This window comes from Phoca vitulina, unplaced genomic scaffold, assembly GCF_004348235.1.
Source record: "Phoca vitulina isolate PV1807 unplaced genomic scaffold, GSC_HSeal_1.0 scaffold55, whole genome shotgun sequence".
Taxonomy (NCBI): Eukaryota; Metazoa; Chordata; class Mammalia; order Carnivora; family Phocidae; genus Phoca; species Phoca vitulina.
This window is the reverse complement of record NW_022589758.1, coordinates 5,778,710-5,806,058: the sequence shown is the minus strand read 5'-3', so window position 1 is coordinate 5,806,058 and position 27,349 is coordinate 5,778,710. Positions and strand designations below refer to the sequence as shown.

General features: G+C 44.5%; 1 protein-coding gene across 8 annotated transcripts in view; it reads left to right on the top strand.

The window, feature by feature from the left end:
* The window catches only part of SH3KBP1 (SH3 domain containing kinase binding protein 1), a 327,794-nt gene that overhangs the window by 144,845 nt on the left and 155,600 nt on the right, over nt 1-27,349 (top strand). For all 8 annotated transcript variants that reach the window (XM_032389636.1, XM_032389634.1, XM_032389635.1 and 5 more), the window contains one exon: nt 25,048-25,151. In XM_032389636.1, the coding sequence (XP_032245527.1) occupies nt 25,048-25,151 (104 nt within the window). The remainder of the gene's footprint in view (nt 1-25,047; nt 25,152-27,349) is intronic.

Genomic DNA, 27,349 nt, shown 5'->3' with positions numbered 1-27,349 from the left:
TTAAAATGCACTATCTGGCTGTGTCTGTCTGTCTGTCTGTCTGTCTGTCTCTTTCCGTTTCACATCCCCTACCACTCCCCCCTCCCAGCTGAAGGACAAGATGTGTCATTCTGTTTATTCAAGTCTTTAAAAATTATATGTTTCTCAGTGAAGCTTTATATTTTTCTTCAATCAGTTGCCTAGGAGATAGTGAGTCTGAGGGATCAAAAAGACACTATTTTGCTGGGATGACCTAAATATTAGAGAATTGATTTGAGAATGGTAGAAAACTGACTGTGGCATTCTATTGTTCATTTCTTGAGAAGAAAGGAGAGAGTCCCTGTAAATCAAAAGGCAAACCTCTCATATTCTAAATTCTGTGCTTCATAGAGAGAGCCTCTGTTGGAAAGGAAAGAATCCATTTAGGTTTCCAATTTTTCTTGCCATTGTAACTTGGTGCTGGCTAATTTTGCTCATAAATCTTTTCTGCAGCTCCGATGATTTCTTTACGAAAGATTCTTAGATGTCGAATTACTGGACAAAAGCATGTATATATTTTATGGCACTTTAAGCCATTATTATGAAGTTGATTTCTTGAAGGGTTGTACCAATTTACATCACCACTAGAAGTGAGAAGAGTGCTTATTAGTGTTTCAAGCTTGAATTTCTTTGATTAACAGAGTTCTTGCACATTTTCTTTCCTCTGTCATTTGTTTGTATTCTTTGCTCTCATATTGAGGTCTTTATATTTTTCTTACTGATTAGTGTATTATTCCTTTGTCGTTTCTGGCAAATTGTGCTTCCCACTTGGTTGGCTTTTCATTTTGTTTACAGCTGATTTTGAGGTACAGAAATAGTACTTTTTTACACAGATTCATGTGTTGGATTTTTTCATTATTTCCCTGAATAAATTCTCACCTAATTTTTCTTCTTCTTTATACTGGCCTCATTTTTATACTTCTAATTTTTAATCTATGGAATTTTAATGTATAGTATACAGTTAGTATGCAAATTGATTTTTATTTTAAAATAGCCACTTTTTCGGGACCATTTATTGAATAATCCAGCCCTTCCCCCATTGATTGTGATATCTCATTTATCATATGTTATTGTATATATTAGAGCATTTTTTTCTGGACTTTTGCTTCTGTTCCATTAATTTGTCTCACCATTCTTGCATCAATATAGTTAACTATTGTGGCTTTTTTTTTTTTTTGTAGTTTCTTTAAAAAATTTTTTTTTAATTAACATATAATGTATTATTTGTTTCAGGGGTACAGGTCTGTGATTCGTAAGTCTTACACAATTCACAGTGCTCACCATAGTACCTACCCTCCCCAGTGTCCATCACCCAGCCACCCCATCCCTCCCACCCCCCACCACTCCAACAACCCTCAGTTTGCTTCCTGAGATTAAGAGTCTCTTATGGTTTGTCTCCCTCTCTGGTTTCATCTTGTTTCATTTTTCCCTCCCTTCCCCTATGATCCTCTGTCTTGTTTCTCAAATTCTTCGTATCAGTGAGGTCATATGATACTTGTCTTTCTCTGATTGACTTATTTCGCTTAGCATAATACCCTCTAGTTCCATCCACGTTGTTGCAAATGGCAAGATTTCATTTTTTTTTTTGATGGCTGCATAATATCCCATTGTATATATATACCACATCTTTATCCATTCATCTGTTGATGGACATCTAGGCTCTTTCTATAGTTAGGCTATTGTGGACATTGCTGCTATAAACACTGGGGTGCATGTACCCCTTCGGATCCTTACATTTGTATCTTTGGGGTAAATACCCAGTAGTGCAATTGCTGGGTCGTAGGGTAGCTCTATTTTCAACTTTTTGAGGAACCTCCATACTGTTTTCCAGAGTGGCTGTACCAGCTTGCATTTATTGTGGCTTTATAGTACATTTTAATATGTGGTATGGCTTTTGTCCTTCTGTTATCACTTCCCATTTTCAAAAATATTTTAGCTATTCTCACTTGTTTATTTTTAAATTACATTATCAAGTTTTAATTTTTAAATTTTTTAAAGATTTATTTATTGATTTTAGAGAGAGAGGGGGCGGGGGAAGAGGGAGAGGGAAAGAGAATCCTCAAGTAGACTCCCTGCTGAGTGCAGAGGCAGGGCTTGATCCCAGGACCCTGAGATCATGACCTGAGCCGAAATCAAGAGTTGGCCGTTTAACTGACTGAGCCACCCAGCCACCCCTGTTACCAAGTTTTTAAAAATCCCACTGGGATTGGGAATTGAATTACATTAAAATTGCACATCAATTTAGAAAGAATTGACATTTCCCCAACTTCTTTGTTTAACAGTTTTGTATTGTGTCATATAAAATGTCGTTATGTACAATGCGTAAATGAAACCCTTTTCTCTCCCTTGCCTCTCTTCTGCAGACATTATAGTGGACCAATTCTTGCAACTATATCACCAAATTAAAATGTACATCCCTCCTGAATACTAAACAGCTCATTCTAGTGATCCAGTGACATAGGGCATTACCCTGTTTAGTCAAGTGTCAGTTAATGTTGTATTTGCGCAGTCTTGCTTACTCCTTATGTCATTCCTACATAGATTGAGGTTATTGTTGGCTTTTGCAAATAGAATCTTTTCCCCCTCTTGTTTTTTTTCTTATCACTGATCCACAGAAGAATTTAACTTTTGAATATTTATGTTATAATAGCTCTTAGTGGAACACTCTTGTTAATTGAAAAATGTTCCCCTTTAATATTGAGGGAATTGATAGTATTTATCAGTCCGTAGCTTTCAGAAGGTGGATGATGAGAAGAAATTACAAAATGCTATATTTGAACAAATGGCATTTTATTTTTATTTTTTTAAAGATTTACTTATTTATTTGAGAGGGAGAGAGAGAGAGCGGGGGGTGGAGAGGGGGAGAGGAAGAGGGAGAATCTCAAGCAGACTGAGTGTGGAGCCCGACGCAGGGCTCAGTCTCACGACCCTGAGATCGTGACCTGAGCTGAAACCAAGAGTCAGACGCTCAACTGACTGAGCCAGCCAGGCGCCCCACAAATGACATTTTATAAACAAAAATTCCTTAGCTTGGATAGAGCTTTGCAGTTTGTATATGTAGAGAGGGACTGAAAGACTCATTTGCATCTTGGGCTAACCATGAATTGTGGGGCGGGGGGAGAAGCATCGTCATAGGTCCATTTTAAATATGAGGGAACCAAGGCGGGAAGAAATGAAATGACTCACTGGCTGCAGCAGTAAAGGCAGACATGGAAGGTCTCGTGCTGCCTTCACCTCAGAAAAACATAAGCAGTAATATGAATAATAGCATTCCAGAAAGCCTTAGTGAATGGCTGATCTGAAATGATTTTTAGACACTTGTAGGTGCATTTTATTCTATTAATACACTTATATTCTTGTGTGTGTGTGTGTGTGTGTGTGTATGTATCCATGTTTAGATTTAGATTCTTTTTTACTAGATTATAAGCTCCTTGAAGGAAGAGGACATATTGTATTCATGTTGGAGCCAACTTTAATTCTCGGATGGAAGTATGTACTTGTACTCAAACACCCTAGCCCTTTGAGAAGTGAGTTACTGGGAAGAAAAGTACCAGAGGGAGAATAGCTTTATATTAAGTTATATATTTAAGGAAAAGCTGTTGAAATTCTGTGATTCAGAGAAATTGTCTTGGTTACTGAGTGCCGAGGGAGAGAGAAGACTTATTAAGGGTCTGTTTTGGAAAGTGGATTATGAGAATAACTACTAAATCTAGCTCTCAGCCTGATAATGGGCCATTAACAGAGAGTGAGAAAGCCAAATAGGTTTCCAATGGAGGCGATTTGAACCAGTTTGAAAGGAGAATTAAGTTATGAGGGTAACTGTGTTTGAGAGAAGGCGCCGAAATTTTTCCGATTTCCCAGTAGAACATGAGCTGAAAGTAGGGGAATATCTCCAGGGTAAGAGCAGCTTTCATTTTTGTTATCATTTTAATCTGTATTTGGTTTGTCACCCTTCCCCAAGGTTTTCTAGATAGAAGTGTAGCGTTCAGTTTATTCTACATCAGCAGTGTGCTCTTCCCTTGTCGTTGGAGTACATGGGCCAGATTTAGCTTTCCCTTCCTTTCTGGGTTTCTTCCTCTCTGATATTTGATTGCTTATCATCACTATCATCAGAGCCAGGGAGAGAACACGAAGATATTAATCAAAAGAGATGGTTGGATTATGTGATTATATGTTAATTTTGCTCATCAGGAACCCATTATTATGAATTATCAGTGATTAGTACTGTGTTTTTAGATTTCAGTTTAAGTAAGACTTGTCTGTGTAGCCACCTCCAGGTGGGTTGCTGGAGATGCTGCAAGTCTGGGGCAGTCTCTCCCCCCACCCCCACCCAGCCCTCTCGTACATGCTCTCTCTCGCTTGCTTCTTTCCCTTCTCCCCACCGCCAGCTTGGGTGGATTCTTTGGTATCGTCATTCCTTCCAAAGGAAAATCAGATTTCCAGAATGTTTTGCTATTGAGTTTTTCCCCTTATCCTTTTTGACCCTTTTCTAGGCCATGTTATTTTGACAGATTAAAGCAAACAAATGAACACAAGCATGCAGTTAATAGTTATCTTTTAAAAAAAAAACACATTGTTTAGGGAAAAAAATGACATCAGTTTTATGTTTGACTTTTCAAAAGCTTTAAAGCAACTCTTTGATAGTATCACTGGGAGTAGCTTGTTTCTTTTGAAGAAGTTAGCTTCCTTTGTAATTTACTTTTGACAAAATCACTGAGATAAAAGATAAGACATATCTATACAAAGAGAAAAAGTAACCGAGTTACTGATGTGTCTGACAACACTGTGGACAGGCACAGGCAAACTAAAAGGAGGCAGGAATGGAAATTCTCTATCTGTTTTGTGCATAGATGTATGCTTAAAAAAATACTTCGCCCTTTCCTCTTAAACTTTGGCCCTATGGCTCTGACCTTTTTTTCATGGAATTCGAGTGCAACTCACAGTCATGTTTAAGAGCCTCCTTCCCTCTTTCCTTTCCTCCTTCCCTTTCTCCCTGGCTCCTTCTCCATCTGTCTCCCTGTGATGACTTACTCTAAGCTCCATCCCATCCTGGATCGGGTCCCTAGGCTATGTCCGTGTGTGTCATTTGCTTTTATTTACATTTGTGCAGGCTTGACAGGAATAACATAGATCACTGAAATCCAGGGATGACCCATAGAAACCGTTTTTGCAGTTTAACTGTAAATCTTTTATTAGCAAAGCTTATGTAGGATGCAATTTAATTTTTCTCCCTGCCGACCCTCGCGCGTGGGGGTGTTAATGCATTGAAAAATGACCAAACCCGGGCAGCAAGAAGGAAGAGAGGAAGAAGAGATGCAGGCATAGGTTGGGTGGGTCTGTAGGATCAATCTCTCCCTCCCTCCACATCTTCATAAATTATGAACTGTATCGATCTGTTCATATTGATGTATGAACTCATTCTATCAAAAGCCCAGGTTGAAGTAGAAAATGGAGAGTGATCATGTATTAGGGCTGAGTGTCAGCTTTATGCTGAAACAAAACAAAACAAACAAAACCATGCAGGCCTGAATGGCCTCCCTTTCAACCCTTGGCTTGTGTGTGGCCGGAGGCAGATAGGGCCTGGGCCACCAGCAAGACTTGATAATAGTTGACAAATATCCTGTCTGTTTTCAGTGGCTTAGAACTTGACTGTCAGTTCGTAGAGGCTGGAAAACCATTGTGTTTCTTTTTCTCCCTCATACTTCTGCCCAGATGATTCAGAGGCCCTTGTTGGAAGGACCCCTGAGACATCCCTGCCCTTCTCAGCTCTCCCAGCCTGTAACCATCTGGGGAAGGTCATTTCACATTTCGAAGCATCTGTTTCTTTTTCTGCAAGTTGAAAGATTGAGAAGTTTCCAGTATTTTTTTAAAAATATTTTATTTATTTATTTGAGAGATAGAGAGTGAGCACAAGTGGGGTGAGAGGCAGAGAGAGAAGCAGACTCCCCGCCAAGCAGGGAGCCCAATGGTAGGACTCGATCCCAGGATTCCGGGATCATGACCTGAGCCGAAGGCAGACGCTTAACTGACTGAGCCACCCAGGTGCCCATTTCCGGTATTTTTTAATCTGAGGACCCTTTCTAAAAGTGTTTGACCCTTTGGATGACAAATTTCTGTGTCTTCATTAGCACATAACTAGTTCTTCAGATTAGGGTCAAGGTGCTGTTTATAGATAGTCCTGCGCATTTTAACCTGTATGCTCATTTTGGCTAATAAGCCTTTTGGACTATTGAAAAACTTAAGGATACCACTCTTTTCTTTCAAACCCTTTCCAAGGTCTCCAGGAAGGAATATTGTGGTCCATGCTTCATACTCTGTGCAGCCCATTTGAGCTCCTGCAGCCAACAAACATATATTGGATGAATCAGCTTTCCACATGATCTGTCAGAAGCTTTGGGAGAACTTGAGAGGATTCTGGCTCTTTGCTGAGAAAGCCCTATGGTGATTTTATTGAGTAGTGAAGTTAAAACAGGGTTTTGCCTTCGGGAAACCACCCATTCTTGCCCACCGCATGGCATTGCGGGCTCTTTACTCTGCTTGGTTGCGTGGGGTCGAGTGGGTGGTGAGCTGTGTATTCATTTTGCATTCAGCTCAGCATGCTTCAGAATCCTGTCTCCTCCAAAAGCTTTTCATTTCATCGCCATGTTTATTTCAGTGGGTGTAGGATTAAATCATTCATGGTAAATTGTGTTGAATTGCAGACTCTAGGTACCAGTCCCACCCCCTCAACTTTGTTAGGTAATGCCTGAAGACTGCTAGCTAAGTGACGACTTCTCTTTTTTTTTTTAAGATTTTATTTTTAAGTAATCCCTGTACCCAACGTGGGGCTCGAACTCATGACCCCGAGATCAGGAGTGGCACGGTCCACCGAGTGAGCCAGCCAGGCGTCCCAGGGATGAGTTTCTTTTAGTATGTTTCAAGTTTCAAAATAGGGTTTTAATAAAGATATATAGAACGGATCAAGAAGGGATATGAATGGATATTTGTACACCCACGTTCATTGCAGCATTATTTACAGTAGGCAAAAAGTGGAAGCAACTCAGGTGTCCATCAGTGGATGAATAGATAAACAAAATGTGGTATCCGTACGGTGAGATAGTATTCAGCCTTAAGAAGGAAGAAATTCTTATACATGCTTCGACATGGATGAACCTTGAGAACATTATTGTAAGTAAAATAAGCCAGTTATAAAAGGACAAATACTGTAGGATTCCATCCGTATGAGGTACCTAGAATAGTCATATTCACAGAGACAGAAAGCCGAGTGGCGTTACCCGGGGATGGGGTGGGGGGGGAAGTGGGGACTTAGTGTTTAATGGATATGGAGTTCGGGCTTGGGAAGATGAAAGAAGGAGATGGATAGTGATGATGGCTGTACAATAATGTGAATGTGCTTAATGCCACTGCAGTGTACATTTAGAAGTGGTTAAAATAGTAAATTGGATATTATGTATGTTTTACCACAATAAAAAAATAATCAAGAATAATATGACAAATACCCAATACCTTCTACCCACTATCAGCTAAGAAATTGAAGAATTTATTTTCCATTTGCACTTGTTAGCTAAAGATAAATATGCTACAACAAGTAGGAAATGAATAAACTTGCTGTCCTTTAAAATTAGTGTTTCTAGAAACTTCTAAAAGGAAAATTTTTTCACAAATCTCTTTTGCCCTCTGGGCCTCGATGAATATGGAGAAACAGTCGAAGGAAATAACACTCAACTTACCAGGACAGGAGACTGAGACAATAGACTTTCAGCCATTATCCTCCCTGCATGTGTGTTTTAAACATCCTTGGAGGTTCTCCTCTGTGCCAGGCATTGTATCAGTTACCTGTCGCCATGGTAATGCTGCATGACAAACAACCACAAAACCTCAGCGGCATACGACAGTAAGCATTTATTGCTTCTGAATCTGGGGTCAGCTGGAAGCGAGCTGGGTGGCTTTTCTGATTTGGGGCTTCCTCCCACGTCTGGAGGTCAGCTAGCCTTTGGCTTGCCTTCGGCCGCATGCCTGGGGCGACAGCACTGCCCCGTGTGTGTCGCATGCTCCGGCATCGCAAGGTGGAGGTGTGGCAGAGCAGATGGAAACATCCGAGTTCTCTAGAGACCTGAGCTGCCAACTGGTGCACGGCTACTTCCTTTTCACTTGGTTTTCCGAGACAAGTCACGTGGCTTGGGGAAACCTACTCTGTCTTTCAGGGAAGCACTCTAAAGTCAGGTGACGAAGGGCAAGGTTACGAGAGGGGTGAAGAATTGGGGCTAAATGCGGTCAGCTCACCCCACCCTGTGCACAGTGCTGTAGCAGAGACATCTAGGCCATCCTCCTAACAGCCCTGAGCCAAGGGTAGCACGGGCCTTGTGCTATAGTCAGAAAAGCCGAGGGTCGGAGAGGTTCTGTGACCTATCCAAGGCCACGCTTCTAGTGAGAGGCATAGTCAGGGTTTGTACCTGGGTCTGTCCAACCTCTTCCTCTGTGCCGTCTCTGGCTGACTCCACGCAGCGTGTTGGATTACTGCCTCTTTCTGGAAACATCTGTCTTGCCTTCTGTGCCTCTGTATTTTGCCCCCCTCACCCCCACTATACTTCTTTATTTTGCTCTCTCCTCTTCTCCAACTTCTTAAATGTAAGCTGCTTTTATGGTTCTGTGTTGGACCATCTTCTGTGTGTCTACTCGCCCCTGGGCTCAGCCGGTGCCACAAAGCACACAAGCCCCAAAGCTGACCTCTGGGCCAGCCCTCCCCCTTGCTTCCCTCACCCCTCACCTCCACTCTCAGACGCCCTGTGCTGGTTAACGGTCTCTTGGCTACAAGCTGCACTCACCCTGGCTTAACCTGGCTTAGGTCACAAAGAAATGTCCGTCTTGCACAGCAGAGGTCCGGAGGCAAGGCAGGCTCCTCCGGGCCAGGTTTCTTCTCACACTGAGTTGGCTTCATGCTGTGGGCAGTGAGCAGAGCGATGGGCTTCCCTGGTTACATCTAGTGGGGGAAAAGGCAGGAGGCTTCTCTTCTCTGAGAGGCCCTGGGCAGATGCATCTTCGTCTCTCACTGCGCCACCCTGGCTTAGGGCAGCCTGCCCGTCCCCGTCCCCATCCCTGGCTGGGCCTCGTAGACCAGGTTTGGTGGTCTTCCGTTGAGTGGCTGCCGGGGGGGACACTACTGTGTCCCTAGCTGTCCCTGTGTGATTGAGCAGTGGACTCTCCTGCCTGTCAGACTCCTGCATTTTAGCTGGTGGCATCCCCACCTTCAGTTCTTCCCATCAGCACTTGAGAATCATTTTTAACTTGTCCTTTTTCTTCATCCCCTTCACCATTTGTTGTTTCTCCCTTTGTTTTTGAGATCATTCCTGAGGAACTGTGTGGGGCCGGGCTCTGGGGGAGCCTCTACTGATTAATCCCCAAGGAGGCTAGCTCAGGTCTGCTTGCAGGAGCCTAGGATTTGAGAATCTGAGTCCCGGGCAGCATGGGCAGGGCGAGGAGGGTGCTGTACCATCCCGCGGTGGTGGTGGTGGTAGGGCCCCTAATGCTGCTCAAAGCCAGTCAGGGACAGCGTCCAGGAACACGTCACTGCGAAGCTGATGATTCCACCTTAGCAAGGTCCCTCATTCTTCCTTCACACAACAAAATCATCCCTGGTCTCTGATTTAGACCCTTATCACTTCTCGTACACCAGAGTTTGGCAAACCACAGCCTATGGGCCAAATCTGGTACTGCTTGTTTTTGCAAATAAAGTTTTATTGCCCCAGAGCCATCCCCCTTCGTGTATGCGTGATCTGTGGCTGCTTTTCTGCCCCCCAGCAGAGCCACAGATGTGCCACGGGGAGGGGGGGGTCCTGGCTTGCAGAGCCAAAAATATGTATTCTCTGGCCCCTTACGGGCCAGCTTTGCCAACCCCTGCTGTAGATGGGCAGAAAAACCCCGTTCCTGCCCTCCAGGAGGTTTCATCTCACAAAAGGACACTTGCTTATGTGTGATCTGTAGAAAACTTTATAACGAAGTCTGTTGGGGAAAAGACTTTTAAGCGCTGGGGCGAGCAGTACAGACAAAACTTGGTGTTGTTGGAGGGATTCATACGCATTTATTTCTCTCTCCTTCCCTCTGCTGTTCCTTTCTCTAGTACACGAATGAATCCACTTTCATTTTCTTTCTTCTTTTTTTTTTTTAAGAGAGAGAGAGAGCCTGCATGCACACCTGCACACAGGACTGGGGTGGGGGCGGGGCAGACGGAGAGAGAGAGTCTTAAGCAGGCTCCTTGGGCTCAGCCGGTGACACGGAGCCCGATAGGGAGCCCAGCGTGGGGCTCGATCTTACAACCCTGAGATCATGACCTGAGCTGAAATCAAGAGTTGGTCACTCAACTGACTGAGCCACCTAGGAGCCCCTCCACATTCATTTTCTTGCTTCAAGATTTCTAGATTGACGTTTTCTAGATTTACAATTTCTAAATTTATACTTTTCATGACACTCAGTTCCCTCCCTCTGAGGGGGAGAGTAAAGGTGCACGGCAATTTGGGAAATGAAAAGTCTGAGGATGAGATACCATCTTTTAAATGTACCTTTGCCACTCTCCCATACTTAAAAAGAAAGTAGGACTTGCTTAAATAAATGAGGAAAACCTTCATTTGCTTTGAACAAGGAGCTAATATATACATTACTAATCTATTTGCTTGAAAAAAAGTCTGCTGAGAAACCTTCCCTCACAGTAGCCTGGTCCCTTTATCTGCACTGCTCATTAGCTCCTAGAAACCTGTCCTTTTCTGGATGACACCCCTCCAGAAGAACCTTAGCATCAAAACCATTTGCAGTGCCTAGAGGAAGCCCTCCCACCCGGTGATGGGCTTTGTTGTTCTGAGGACCACAGACTTGCCCCCTCGGAAGGCAGCTTGTATGCTAGTGTGTTGTGTAGACCTCCCTGCTCTTTTTTTTTTTTTTAAGATTTGAGTTGTAATTTTCTTTTAGACTTAGCCTGAGTTTTCTTAGTTAGACTTAGTATTAAAATAATACGTGGTTAGTGTAAAAACTTAATACAGGGGCACCTGGGTTGCTCAGTGGGTTAAGTGTCCAACTCTTGATTTCAGCTCAGGTCATGATCTCAAGGTCGTGAGATCGAGTCCCCCATTGGGCTCCACCCTGGGTGTGGAGCCTGCTTAAGATCCTCTCTCTTGGGTGCCTGGGTGGCTCAGTTGGTTAAGCGACTGCCTTTGGCTCAGGTCATGATCCCGGGGTCCTGGGATCGAGTCCCACATCGGGCTCCCGGCTCAGCGGGGAGCCTGCTTCTCCCTCTGACCCCCTCCCCTCTCATGCTGTTTCTCTCTCTCTCTCTCAAATAAATAAATAAATAAATCTTAAAATAAATAAATAAAATGCAGGTCTTTTTTTTAAAAAAAAAAAGATCCTTTCTCTTCCTCTCCCTCTGCCCCTCCCCATTCTCAAAAAAACAAAACTAAATAAAACAAAACAAAAAATATAGGAAAGTCAGAGGATAAAGAGTCACATAAACCCTGCCTCCCATGCACACTCCCCGGAGAAGACCTAGCTCATGGTTATCTCCTTGGATCTCCACATACATACATTTGGATGAATCAGAAGATATTGCAGATATTCGACCATAAAATGTCAATTTCAGATAATATGGCCTAATCCAAACACATAGTGATACAGATATATTGGTATTTAAAAAAAATACTGATGGGATCATAGTGTTTATTAAAAAAAATATTATATTATTCTGTATCATAATTCATTATGTTAGGTTGAAGAGAATCTTGGAGATCTTGCCATACCAGTTCATTTAGAGCTATGCCCCTCGTTAATAGTCCACGTGTTACACCACAAGTAGACTAACCAGTCCCCTAGTTGAAGGACATTTAGGATGATTCTCGTTTTTCACTATTATGAATAATGTAGCATTGAACATTTTGATATATCTTTGTACAAAAGTATAACTTTCTAAAAGTGGAACTGCTCGGTTTTTTTTTAAGATTTTATTTATTTGAGAGAGAGAGACAGAGAGAGAGACAGAGTGAGAGAGAACACGAGCGGGGTGAGGGGCAGGAGGAGAAGCAGACTCCCCACTGAGCAGGGAGCCCGACATGGGGCTCGATCCCAGGACTCCAGGATCATGACCTGAGCCGAAGGCAGATGCTTAACCGACTGAGCCACCCAGGCACCCCGCTGGGTTTTTTATTTAAAAAATTTGGGGGGAAGGATTGGTCAGATGCCTCCCATCTCAGTTGGACTTGCTGACCTTACATCCTGTAGGCATACCACAAAGACGGGACCGCAGTGGAAGCCAGGCGGCCCTTCCAGGCAAACCCTGTGCAGTTACAAGCACTGGCACCAACTTCCCTCTCCCTTGATGGGACATTTGTGCACTCGCCACCCAGCAAGCACTAGGGACTTGCAGGCAAGGAATGACAGCATAGCTGACGAGGGCTGGGAGGAAGGGGTGTATGTGAAATTCTGTGGGAACAGGGAAGCCCAAGTGACCACTTTATCCCTGGTTGGGGGGGACCTTGTCATGCCTTTCGTAAGTTCACTAGCCAGCAAAGGGAGAGAAATGCAGGGCTCGGTTGGAGTGGGGACACTGAGGTGGTGGCAGGCGTCAGCCTGCAAATGAGCTGTCCTGGCCGTCGTGGAAGGGAGTGTGGGCACTGAGCTCAGCTGAGCCCAGGCGCCAGTTGACAGAGCTCTAGCCAGCCGCTGAGCTGGGTAGTAAGAGGCCCCTGGCAAGCGGCCTCCTGAAGGCTGTGCCGCACGGCTACTCCTGGATCAGGACCTCTGATGTTGCCTCGTGTGGTTCTTTTGTCATGATGTGCTGCTCCAAAGCCTGTGAAACATTCCAACAGACAGAGTCCAAATGTCACGTTCACTGCTCTATTTTGTATACATAATTCCCCTCTTGCACCTTTGGGTTTCCTGGCAAACCATAGTCTTGAAAACGGGGATTAGGAGTTCCTAGCTTTTTTTTTTTTAACTGCTGTGAAATCTCTTTGTCAGCCTGGTGAAGCCTGTGACCTCTTCTTAGAATAATGTTTGTACATGAATAAAATAAAATCCTTAGGAGGGGCGCCTGGGTGGCTCAGTCGGTTAAGCGTCTGCCTTCGGCTCAGGTCATGATCCCGGGGTCCTGGGATCGAGCCCCGCGTCAGGCTCCCCGCTTGGCGGGAGGCCCGCTTCTCCCTCTCCCACTCCCCCTGCTTGTGTTCCTGCTCTCACTATCTCTTTCTCTGTCAAATAAATAAATAAAATCTTTAATTTATAATAAATAATAAAATAAAATCCATAGAATTGCAAAGGAAACCAATTATACTGCAATACAGTTATCAAAATACTGCAAAAACATAAATAATACATTTTCTGTATGGATGCATTAAATAGCAAGATCCAGCAGTGGGTCTAGAAGCTATCATAATTTTGAAGGGTGAATGTGGATGATATTTCATGATCACTGCAGTGACCGGGATGAGAAATGAAACGATCTACCCACTGGTAGCAGATCAGTGAAATCCACAGGTGCTGCCCATACCAGTATGGCTGTTGCTTCACATGCATAGTGCAAAGAAAGGCCAGATTTCAGTTAGAGGACAGTCAAATTAAAGGTACGATTTTCTTCCCACCCATGTTCAGGCCCCTGAATTAACTTTGTCCACGAACCCCTGTTAAGAATCTCTGCTTTTACATACAGAAGGAGGAATTGTGGGAATGCAAACCCCTTTGCATCAAGAAAATTCATAAAACACCCAGGCTTCCCCCCTCTTGATTCTGATGGGGATGAGAAGGGGCAAATTGTATTAAAAACAAGTCAAAATAAGAAAAAAAAAAACCCCACCATTTCGACTAGCTGCAATAAAGATCTTTCCCCTTCTGCCCCAAGAGAGAAATGTGGAATTTTCTGTCATTCCCTAAGTCTCCCAGGACAATGGCTGTTTGGGGTACTGATTTTAAGACCTGGGAAACTCTAGATTTGTTTGTGCTAGGTACTTTCCTCTTAGGATTCTCTCAGCATAGGCAAGGGAGATAGATGACCCCCAGCTGAGGGTCTCTCAGATTTTCTACACCTTTGCTACACCTCCTAGTGGGCATGTGCTCACGGGCATTGCCCTCTCCCTCCTCTTATTCCCGCCCTCACTCCCCCCTTAACTGTAAAAGTTTGGGGTCTGATCTATTCGTCAGCAGCAAAGTTTGAGAATGCCTTTAAAAATAGATGCGTTAGAGGGAATGTGTTGGATAGAAGGGAGAAATCTTGTTTATGCTCAACAAATAACTTATATTTAGAATCTTCCTTCAGTTTTTCCTTTGAAAATCTGTATTCTCATTTCACTTGAATGACTCTGCATGGAGCATTTAAAAGTAGATCAAACAAAACTCTATAAATATGTTGAGTTCTTTTGGGCATTTTGCCAAAATAAGCCTTGCTAAAGCAGAGAAAAGCAGTGTACTTTATGTATCGGATTTTCTCTTCTGAACATCCAGACTCCATCCCCCAGAGACATGGGGGCCTGGACTGGGGAAGTGTCCCCCTGCTATGGTCTGCTGTGCGTTGGCTCATTTAGATTAACGGGCATCCTGAAAGGCCAAACCCATCCCCTGGGACCAGCCTAGGGAAAGGGGAAGACCTGAAGGTTGTTTAGAGACATCACTGACTGTTTTTTCCGTCAGATTCCTTTCTCTTGCTCTGATGGGAAAGGAAGGATGGTGAAAAGAAAATTAGTTGCACTGGCATAAATCATTAACACGGCTTCCTTTTAACAAGTTCACAAATGACAAGATAAGTGGAGAAAAGGGAGGGCATCAGGTGGCCGCAAACCCTTCTGTGAAGTAGGCCTGAACGTATTGTTCCAGTGGGAGAGGTAAGAAAACTGTGGTGAAGGCCACAAAGTGGCAAAGAGCATGAGGCAGTCACAGAACTGGGTCCACTAGGTTGGATGTCTCTCCTGTGTCGTGAGGCCCCGGACACTCTTTCCGTGCCTTAGTGCTATCCGTGCAGACCCCGGGTACATGGGCTGTAAATCCAAGCTCGTGTGTCCTCTCCGTGGCCTAATTCATGTACCATTTATATAAGATGGTTGAGCGCAGGGACATTATGGTGGTAGAAGTTCTTCATGCCCGTGATACCCAAATTATAGATGTGACTTCTCAGGGAATATCAGGTATTAACATTGAAAATATCCAGAGGCAGTATCTCTTTGTAGAAGCTCAGTTTATTTAATGGATGGCCCCTTTCTATATCGCACTAGCATTAGAAAGTCGATGTCTTTGATCATATGTTAATTGACTAACTTTAAGACTATCTTCAGTGGCTTCTTTAAAACAGGGCATTAGACTCCGAAGCCTGTAGGCCCGAGGGAGGACTAGACCAGGGATTGGTGTCCCGCCCTCTGCTTCTGCATCAGTGAGAGAGAGTGGGCCTTTGTGATGAAATGGCATCCTCGTAACCATCATGAGGAGTGTGTGGGTGTGGGGAGATGAGTGGCATTTGTTGAAGACGGTATGCATGAGAGAGCCGAGAGGTGTCAGAGCTGAAGGGACAGGAGGCAAACAGACATGGCGCTCAGCGGGGGTTCACATCTGCTGGGATGAGGGTGGGGCTGGGGGACAGCAGTGGCTGGCGGGGGAGCCCAGACCAGGCCAGTGGCTGGGTGTGTGCGTGTGAGCGAGTGAGCGTGAGCAAGCTCAGAAGACGGACACAGAGCCCCCTGGCCCCCACGGGCCCCTGCCGCCGGGAGGGAGACGGCCCGTCTGGGCTGTGTGGTCTGCGCCATCGGGCCAGGAAAAATGAGCTTGCATCCATAACCAGTGGGATGTGATGGGGCTCCTTGCTTTTGTACCAGCATCTGGCTCACACCTCCCATTGTCTCCGTGGACCAGCCGCAACCAGCTGAGAACCCCCTTGACATTCAGCCTGTGACACCACCTTTCCGTCTGATTCAGCTGGTATTTATTTATTTACTTGGAGAATAGGAACTAACTTTACTGTTAATGTCATCAAAGCATAATCAGAAAAATGTAAGGTTCATAATGCACGATCATTATTTTAATAGGCGACTGTAATGATTTTTGAAAAATTATTACAGTGTATTATTACATGCTCTTCGGAAAAACAAATTGATGTACAGAAACATTTATGTGATTCTCTCTTTACACTCTCCTAATCCCCCTTTCCAAAAATACCACTGTTAATTTGGGGCATACCCTTCCATACTCTTTTCTGTGCTTGCACAACTGTGTTCTTGTACGCACACCCCTTCTTTCATTTATTTAATTCTATCAGGCCTTCACATATTAATCGAATGTTGGATGACTCCATTTATTCATTAATAAACATTTCTTGAGCCCATACTCTGTAACTGGGTTCTGGGTGATAGGAGTAAATCAGAGTCCAGGCTGGAGGTTATAGAGGGAAGGCGGGAGTGTGTATGTGTTTACAATGTTGGGAGCATATTGCACACATTATGTGATTTGCTTTTTTAATTTAACATATTATGGACACCTCTTACATATCAGTGCATGCAGAACTGCTTGCTCGATTTAAAAGGCTGCTTAGTTTCCCGTGGCCTGGATATACGATGCAGCCATCCCCTCTCAGTGGACATTCAGGATGCTTCCTGTATAGATCTCTGGGCATATATGCATTTGCTGTGAGAAACACTGCTGCCCCCAGCCTGCTTAAATATATATCTTTCTCCCTACTTAGCTATTTTCTCTCTTCGAATGGGACTAAATTTAAAATCAAATATACGTAATTTCTTGCTCAGATATATCTTGCTCTGTCATTTGGTATGGATGGTTGACCGTGGACCATAAACTTAGAAGAAAGCATTTAGGAGTGTATCAGGCATTGTTTAGTAGTATCACAGATGCTTCAGACTGCAGTGTTGGAGAATGCGACACTTTTGATACCATGGCAAGATGATGGGCCACCATCTTTCTCTCCCTATAGCTGCAACAATTCAAGGTGGCATCGGCTTTTTAAAAAATTGTGGTGAAAGACCCATAATGTAAAATTAACATCTTAACCATTTCGGCATTGACTTTTAAGCATATGTGGGTGGGTGCCCTGTTTAACACCAGGTTGAGGCTTTAACTCTTTCCCTCCACCCTTTCTGTCCTTCTCCAGCGTCCCTCTGACTGTCTAAAAAAATTTTCGTTCCCAAAACAGTGACCCACAGACAGAACGTGGAGTAGGTACTCATTAGTTCATTCATCCATCGATCCATCAAGAATGGATTGAGTGTCTGCTCTAACAGGCCCTGTGCTCGGGGCTGGGGATCAAAGACAAGTGAAAGAGGGTCACTGGCCCCCAAAGGGAGCAACTGAAACACATCAACTCATGATGAGAATGTGTATCTGCCTCTCCTTCCCTGTGTATATGATTCCTTCCATCATGTTCTTCAGACTTTTGTCTCTCATTGTCCTCTTTTGGGCTATCTGCCTGCTTCTAGGCTCCCTCCCCCAAGCCCACCTGCACCCCTGACAGCAGCCGCTTCTCCCTACAGCACCGTTCTCATCACATCTTGTAGTCATTTCTCTGTCCAGAAACCTCCTCTGGCTAAGTTCTCATCCTTAGCTTGTCATCCAGAGTCCCCCAGAAATGCACCCCTAATCTGCCTTCCTGCTATTACCCTGGATTCATGGAAGAAAAGGGCTGCAGACCACAACTTATTTAACGCATGGTCCTCATACAAGTTATCCAGCCTTTCTGTGCCCATTCATAAAGATGGGACCAACATCCCTCACCTCACAGGGTTGGTCAAGAACTTGAGGGAAGGCATGTAACATGCCTACCTTGGTTCTTGGCACATGGCAGACACCTCATCAGTGTTTGGCTCCATCTCCAGCTGGCTCAGTGGATTTTCCTTATGTGACTTTTGACTTTACCTGCCTCCCTTCCCAGCCCCCATGGCTCTGAGGCCCTCATAAATGGTTCCCTACTGATTCTACATTTTCCTCCTGTATTCTGGTGGGATTGGGAGCAAATGAGCACTGGCATAGCTATAACCTCTTTTTGGATGAACCTTCCCTTCGAAGGAGAGGCAGATGGATTTACTGTTTTCTGCCCTACAAAGATGTTGATTACATGCAGCCCTAAGAGAATCAAGGAGGCTCATCTCCAGGGACCAAATAGTGCTGCTTAATTAAATACCGTACATTTCCACTGTAACAGTCCAGCCACAGCCAGAGGGGTTTGGCAAGAAACACCCACAAGTTCCTCGTTTTTCTGGCATGCCATCAGCCCCTGAAGTGTCCTCCTCTTCCTCTGAGTTATGTTACATTGAAACAGGATGAGGAGTGGGAATTTTCCCAGCAAACGGTATGATGCTGGGTCCGGCAAGATCAGTCATTCAACTTTCTCTCTTCCCCAAATCCACTGGATGTTTCAAGTAAAAGGGGTGATTCTCCACAGTTATTAATTTACTTTGTATTGTCTTTCCATCTTGAAATAGGAAACCTGGCCCTTTGCCTAAATTGAGGTTTCTGACTCAAGAACAGCCTCTTCAGGCATCTGGAATGTGCTCAGTAAGTTGGGGAGTTGCTGCACCCCCACCAGTGGTGGCTAATGAATCATAGGAGAGACCGCCATCTTTTCCATCCCCCACTCTCCCAAGAGCACACTTTCAGAGCTAGAGGCTGTTTGGTATGACTTTTCTGAAGTTCTGTGAAGCAAAAATCACAGCATGGCACCATTCCCCTGGGTTATGTATTAGCCTAATATTGCCAGATGAGAAGAAGCTGAATGTAGAACCCATATAGCATGTTCCTGGAAAATCCCATTTATTTTTGGACAGCCGATCTGTCTAGATGTCTTTTGACCCTGACCATTTGTTAGATTCGCCTGAGGAGCTCTTAAAATACAGATGCCCAGACCATTGCTCCGCAGACCATTGATAAGGGGTGGGGCCTGGGCATCTGTATTTTTCCTCCCCTCCTAAAATTTTTAGAAAATTTTTAGAAAAATTTCAAATGTACAGAAAAGTTGTAACAGTATCACAATGAACACCCATCTAGATTCCCCCATTATTAGCATTCTGCCACATTTGTTTTCTCACTCTCTCTGTGTATGTATATGTACCCACACACACATGCACACACATGTGCGCATACTCCTTTTTTCCGTAAACAATTTGAAAGTAAGTTACAGGTATCGGGACGCTTGATCCCTAAATACTTTGGAACAAGGACATTCTCCTCTGTAACTGCAATAGAGTGAGCACATGCAGGAAATGTAACATTAATATAATGCTATTATCTAGTGTTGGTCCATATTCAGATTTCCCCAGTTCTTCCAACCTTATAACCTTTTAAAAACCCCAGTGCAATTAAGGATCACATTATAATAAGTTGCTGTATCTCTTTACTGTTTTTAAATCTAAAACAGTTTCCTAGCCTTTAAAAAATTGTATGTGATAGTGACTTAAGAAAGGTTTTTTTTTTTTTTTTTTTTTAATCAGGTCCGTTTCTGTAGACTGTCATCATTTCGGATTTGCATGATTGTTTTCTCACAGTAAGATGTAGGTGAAATGTTTGGGGTGGGAGCATTCTACAGGTGATGTTTAGTCTTTCTTCACGTGTCACATGAGGAGTGTCATTATTGACAATGTGAGCTTTAAGACTGTCTGTCTGGTTTCTCCATTCTAAGAGGACAATTTTCCTTTTGTAATTAATAAATAATCTGTGGGGAGATACTCTGAGACTCTTTACATGTCCTAATCCCCAACAAGCTTTCACCCACTGGTTTTAGCAACCATTGATTCTGGCCAGAATCAGTGGTTGCTATGATGCTTATAAAATGGTGATTGTCTGTTTCTATCATTTCTCTATTTATCTGCAGACATTCTTTTTTTCTTTTTGAATTTACTTATTTATTCGAGAGAGAGGGAGAGAGATAGAGAGAGGGAGAGAGAGAGCATGAGGTGGGGAGGGATGACAGAGGGAGAAGCAGACTCCCCACTGAGCAGGGAGCCCGATGTGGGACTCGATCCCAGGACCCTGGGATCATGACCTGAGCCAAAGGCAGACGCTTAACCGACTGAGCCACCCAGGCGCCCCTGACATTCTTTTTCTAAAGGAGAGCTTTGGCTTCTTGCCCTGTCCCTATCTATCTAATCTTATCCGTTCACCTAGCTAGGTAGCTATCAACCTAGCTACCTATTGAACTTACCAGTCTGGGCTCGTGAATTATTTTGGAAATGACTAAGTGATAATACAACCCTCAGTACAAGCTGTTACTGTCCCAGATTTGGCCAGTGGAAGCCCTGTCAAGCTGATCTCTGTGGGCTTTTGAAATTACCCCTCAAGTGTTTGAGCACTTCACTGATGTTAGCATTAGTGGATATTCTGTTCTCGCTTTGTGTTCTCTTTGCCCCAGCCCTAGAAGAAGCCACGATTCTGTGGAGACCTAGTTCTTCAGGGACTGCTATTTAGATTATGAAAGCTCCCCAGCTGATTTCAATATGCAGCCAAGATTGAGAACCACTGGTTAGAGGCCTCTGAAGGGAGATCACCTGTTCCCACAAGGTGTTTTCTCCTTGTTATCCTCTGTCACCCGTTATTACCTGTAATTAGTGGCACTGATTTGTTACTGAGGTTTAGAGTTTTGTGGATAGCGTCCCTTGGTGATTTAGACCCTTGTAGTTGTACTGGTGTTCCGTCATAGGGGATATGAGATGTTAAAAAAAAAAAAAGGTTGTGTGAGTGTTGAAAGTTTTCAGTTGACCCGAAGACTTTTTTCCACCACTGCATTATTTGTTGTTACATTTTTGTGGTCATTGAATAAATTGGCCTAGTAAAGTTTTCACATGCTTTAAGACCCTAGAAGGCACTAAAATACAGACAAGTGTGCTGTTTCTAAGGATGGGTCACGCCACCCTCTTCAGTTTCTGCTCTGTCATTTTTAGAGAGTGTGAGTGTACTTCCAGCCAGTTTTCTTTCATTAAAATATCCAGCAGCTGTAAGGAAATGCTCCTGATTTGTGGTTTTTCACTTCCTGGTTTCACGTCTTAACCACGTCCCACGTTGGCCCAGTGAGTCCTTTCTGCAGTCTCAAGACCCATAGCCGAGCGTTCTTCAGAACAGTCAGACGTGGGAGGTGGTGACTCCAGACTTGCATCCACTTTCGAGCTGTAAGGCCTCTGGTAAAACACTCAATCTCTGTGTCTCTCCTTGCTTGTAAAAAGGGGGTTCGGCGTGAGGATTAAGTGGGGTCATACGTATACGGTACTCAGCAGTCTCTGGCACACGATAAGTGCTCAATAAATGCTAGCTGTTACTATTTTATTACACAAAGCTGGTCACGAAAGTAAGGGCAGGAATGAACGAGGCCTAGTGCGGGCATTGCGAGCGTGCGCCTTGGCGTCCGTGTGCCCGTGTTTTGACGTGTGAATGCATGGCCAGGCATGTGTAGTGTGCGGCCACCGTACAGTATGGCAGTGGAGACCCGTGTCAGGTATGCCCTGGGAAGTCTGCCTTGTCCATACATTTTTTGGTGGGCCGTGAGCACATATACATTAGCATGTATGTCCGTAAAACCTGTGTGTGTTACTTCTCGCCGTTATGTCTTGGGAGGTAAGTGGTCCCACCTAGAAAACACACAGAGTGACAAAGGATGGTGGCAGTGGCCCTGACATGAAGGAGGAAGAACATATGTTCTCTTCTCTTTCTAGTTGTCCTGATATCAATTTGTATTGTTGGCCATGATCAGCAAATGCATTTAAATTTCTTTCAAGGCTCAGTTTATTCCATAGAAAAAAAGCCCAAAGTAATGTGTGAAAACGAGTTCAAGCGGACTGGGCTCTGGGTATGAAGATGGTAGCTCAAATTCAGTGATGCTAAGCCACGGCCTTGGGCAAGTCATTCTTATTTTTCTCCAGTTTATACCAGCTATTGAAAGGAGATGACATTGTTGTCTAGGCACCTCCTCAAGGAAGGTCAAGACTGAGTAGTAAACATCAGTGAAATGCCAGGAGGGGGAAAAATGGCCAATGATATCCTTAAACTCCCTTAAATTTCGGATGGACAGAGGCACCTGAAACGCAGTGTCTCCTGATGTCAGCCACCCACCTTGAACTGGGTTTTAGATTGGATGGATCTGGCAAACAAGACTGGAACGGTGATTTGCAGAAGTTGAGGCCTGGAAAAGCAGCGGTCCGGGAATTTGGGTGAAAACCTGAGGCTGTGTTACACCGTGGCGCAAGAAGCAGTTGAGTACAGATTGCAGAGAATGTGGGATGAGATGTGAATAGAATTGGCTCATCCAGCATTGGAGGAAAGCTCTGAACTCAGGCCGAGGAGATACTGCCGCTCATCAGCTCCGTGTCCTTGGCTAAGTCACTGAGCCCTGATGCTCTCATTTGCTAAATGGTTGCTCATTCTGGCTCCTTTCTTTTTCTTTTTAACTCATGTGGTTGGCAGGATGAGATTGGATGGTGGATACCAGAAGTGCTTTAGAAAAGACCATAAAGCTATCCCAGTGCCACAGGAAATCACTGTTTCTGCCCGGGGTCAGGTCAGGTGGCCTTTACGGTCAGCAACATCTGCATACCTCGCTGTGGGACTCACTTTTCTTGGTCCTGTATGTGGGTGATGTGTTTGATAGGACTTTATGCCACCAATGAATTAACCTTCTTAGAGGTGTTTAAGAACTATTGATTAGCCTGGCAGACAGAAACTAGTAAACGTGTCATTCTTCCTGATACCAGACAGGGCTTTATAGAAGTCTGAGGCAGAGATTTGGTTCAAGAGAAATCTGATTATCCTGTTCCAGGTCCTGAGTCTGCAGTGTTAGTCTATCCTTGAAGAATACATCACTCTCTCTTTCACCATTTGCGTAGCATCAGGTTAGATGCTGCTTTTTACAGAGGGTTTTGTGCAGACACGAACTTATGTATAACTGCGTTTTATGATTTCAGCCAATACTGGGGCTTCAGATGTTATTTTCAAGTCACTTTGGTTAGGACTGGTGGCTTCTGTGCTTGTGAATGTTAGGTTTCAGAGATTTGTCATGTTTACTTGTTCTGTGTTTGGATTTGTACGTGCAGAGTTTGCTTTTAATGTAACATCTAGCAAATAAATCTCTTCACAATTTAGAATTGAACTTTGTCTTAAGGGGCACCTGGGTGGCTCAGCCGTTAAGCGTCTGCCTTTGGCTCAGGTCATGATCCCGGGGTCCTGGGATCAAGCCCCGAATCAGGCTCCCTGCTCCGTGGGAAGCCTGCTTCTCCCTCTCCCACTCCCCCTGCTTGTGTTCCTGCTCTCGCTGTGTCTCTCTCTTTGTCAAATAAATAAATAAATGAAAGAACTTCATCTTAAGAGGTGTATGTGGGGGCAGGGGAGTCACGGTGGGTGCCGAGATCGCTTCGTCGTCATCTTGACCTTCTGAGCTAGAACGAGGGATCTGTACCCTTTACAACAGAGTGCTGGATTTGCCTCCCATTGCATCGAACGCCATGGAATCATGGTAGAGTTCTTGGCCCCGGACTGCCACTCGTCCTCACTCCCCACCGGGGAGAAGCCAGCTGGGATGCGCCCTCAGTGCCCGGGAGAGCCGGGCCCTCCGTGGGTCGCCCCGTGCCGCCTGCAGACAGTGCGGTCGGCACCTGGCAGTTGGCCCGAGAGCTCTGCATTTGTTCTCATTAGGCCCAGGTGGCTTGTGGTTTTGCATGAAGCGGTGGAGTGTATTTGTATAGTTGCCAAAGATGTGATCAGACAAGCTATTGATTCTGAACTTCTGCCCCCTTTCTTCTGTTTGACTCGGTTCTTCCGTAGTGAGGTTCAGGCAGAGAAAAATGGAGCGGAGTGAACTAGGCCACTGGCTTTTGAAACATATTGATCAGTGAGCCCATCAGATGTAGCAAAGACCTTCCCCTTTGTATGATGTCATGCTGCACGGGGGTCTTAATGCAGCCTGTGATCACTCCTGCAGGGATTTGCTTTCTCAGGGAAAAGACTAGAAAAGGAAAAGAATCACTGTAGGCAGTATCCAAAAATAATGTCAGCATTTCTAAATGTGTTTCCTTGAAGTTGTTGATCCCTTTGGTTTTCTAGGCCATGTGGTGGCAGGAGGGAACAATGTGAGGTGGTCAGCCTTGAGCCACAAACTTGGGAGCAATGCGGGTCTTACTTCTTCTCTGCTATCCACCTCTCCCCGGCTTGGGCCTCCGCTGCTGCCTATCTGTCTGTCTCCCTACCCCACCCCCATCACACATACCACATGCATGTTCTTTCTGCCCACAGTGCATGTCTGTGGTGTGGACAATTGCATCTGTACTTGAACCAGCTCTAAGCCAGGGCCTCCCAGTTGGGCCGCTCTGGGTGAGCGAGATGCTGTGACCTTGAATGTCCTCCGGTCAAGTGAAATGTGGTCCTGGCTTTTATCTTGATTTGCCTGGGTTGGTTCTGTGTGAGCAGCCAGGGATCCTGCTAATGGGTCCCCTGGAACTGAGGGAAGAGGACCGAAGTGGATTTGTTGAACCCCTTTTGGGGCATTTGAAATGGCACCAAGGGCAGGCTGAAATCTAACTAGCCTTTGCTTATCAGGCCTGAGTTCCAGCATGTTGAAAGGGTGATGATTAGTCAGAAAAAGGCCAGGCTACTTTATCTTTTCCTTTGCACATTTGGGAAAAATTTCCTCTGCCTTGCTAACATTAGAAGCAGACCATTCTTTTTATTCTACCACATCACATCAGCTTTCATCAAAAATCAACAGCAACAAATACAAAGCCCCATCCGTGGAAAAGCGTTTAAGGCAACACTGCTCCAGCGCTTCAGGGGTGGGGTTTTTGCCTTCTGCACCAACGGATCGGTTTCTCATATCCATGCCTTTCTGACCCAGCGGCTTTTAAAAGACCAAGAAGCATTGCTCTGCTTTCTACTGCCTCTCTCTGAGACCAGGGCTGCCGTGCCTCTAGCCATGTCCCAGAGAGCATATCTGAGACAAGTCAGCTTAATTTGCCTGCATGCCTAGGAAGCCTCACTTTAAAATCGAATTTTGAGACAAGAGCTGCATCTCAATATTTTGCTTTCCCCATTCAGGCGAGCGAAGGAGGCGCCGCTGCCAGGTGGCATTCAGCTACCTGCCCCAGAACGACGACGAGCTTGAGCTGAAGGTTGGCGACATCATAGAGGTAGTAGGAGAGGTAAGCGTGCCAGGCGGGCGGGTGGGTGGCCTCGCGCGGGCGGTCAGGACCCACCCCTGCTTGGCCTTGCTGTGGCGGATGTTTGAGCTTAGAGAGACCTTAGACACTATCTGGTTTCTCAGAGACAGGAATGCCACCAAGCCCATTAGGAGCAGGTGTGGGCCATCTGAAATTACAGTCTTTCTCACACAGTGTACAAGGGCTTCAGAGGTCCTGGCCCACTGCCACAGCTTTTCTCCTCTGCTTCAATTGCCGGTACACTCTGGCTCTCCAGAGTGACCCTGAGCCATCTCTAGAGGGTGAATTCAGTATTCATCGTGGGGGACACTGTGGATTCAAAGGGAAGGAAAAGAAGGGACATTTATAGAAGACTAGTATGTGACAGGCGTGATAAGGTTCTTTACACAGTGGCCCATTGGGTGGCCCATCCCAAGCACTTTGTTTTGTGGATGAGAAAAGAGCCTCAAGAGATCCTAGAAGGAAAAAAAAAAAAGAGACAGACCCTAGAAGAGTCAGGGCTGAGGGTTGGAGCCAGGTCCACCTGGCTGGAGACCAACTGTTCTCTCCACTGCCCCGCATTCCCTTATTGCTGCTCGGTCCTGGCTACTCGGGGCCAGCCCTGCTGGTGGAGTGTCCCACCATGCACCGGCGCGGGCCTCTCAGGCTCTGCTCCCCCGTCCTGGGCAATCCTGGGCTTCAGACTTAGAACCTGATCATTCATCCTGATTCAACACTTATGTCTGTGTATAGAAATACAGTTCTCCGGTAGCTTTGGTTTCCTGAGTACCATTTGGCCTTACAGAAACCCATGGTTTACAAAAAAAGGAAGCTAGAAGTCAAGAAGGGGATTAAGTGAACTGTGACGTGGGTCCAAGTAGCAGGGCTGATGCTAGCCACCAGGTTCTCTGATGCTCGTACAAACATAAAGTGAGCATGCGTCAAAGTTTTATTTAACTCATTAACGAGGGGATCTCGTTATGTGACTAATTTAAAAAAAAGTTAAAATTTTGGTATAATTTGAAGCGACTTTAGCTAAAAAAAAAACAGAGAACAACAAATAAACATTTTGCAATAAATGATCATGAAAAGTTGTAATATATATCACATATGAAATTATACTAGGAAGGTACTATAACAACAATAAATGGTTGATAAATCTGCCATAAACACAAATCCCACAAAGGGAAAGAAAAATCTTTACCATGAGGAAATGTTCCACACTGCTATTAATTAAATAAATGCAAATTAAGACAATAATGGGTCCTGCTTTTGAGAATCCTAAGAAAACATTTTACATTAAGACTGTTGGTAATACCGAGAAGTGGTGACTTCGTATGTCTTTATGATCCTAGTATGAAGCTATTTAGCAGAGTATGGCAAGAGCTGTAAAAATCTGAATTAACATCCTTTGAGCCAGTAATCTCACTCCCAGGAATTTATCCCAAGAAAATGGTTAACAGAAAAAAAAAATAAATGAAACACGTCAATTGCTTGTGATAATGAAAAGTAAGAGAGAGAACAGTTATATGAATTAAGTGATATTATTCAGCTAGAAGATTGTGAAGACATTAAGATGGTAAACCCAGAGGTCTTTAAATCTGTATTTATTACAATACTGTGCAATGTAATTTTCTGTTAAATTCTGCTAACCTGAGAGCTTTTCAACAGCAGGGATCTGGTTTTGATCTATCTTTACTTATGTGGTACCTGGAAGAGTGCCTGAAACCTAATATGTACTTTAATAAACGCTTGCCGAATAAGTAAGCAAATAAATGGAAGTATGAAAAGATTTTTTTGCAAAATAAATGAACAGATCAGGACACAAAATTGCATCTACTAGGACACAGCCACGTAAAATACATCTCTGCGCGTGTGATTGAAGACCGGAAGGGAACGAGGATTGAAAATGGTTGTGTCACAGAAGATAGTTTTTCCTTTAATGTTGTAATAATGTTTTATGAAATACAAATCAAGACAAGGAAAATTATTAACACATTTCTGGGAGATAGTGGCCACCCTCACCTGCCCGTTGGCTGTAGGGAAAGCGGGCATGGGTCGCTGAAGGAGAGGAGGGATCGCAGGTGTTACTCTTCGCGCCGAGATGACGTAGGATGTCCCCGCCACCAGCAAGACCAGTGTCCTGTTCAGTCACCGCCAGTTCAGTGCCAGGCTTCAGGATGGGCTTGCTTCCCAGAGGA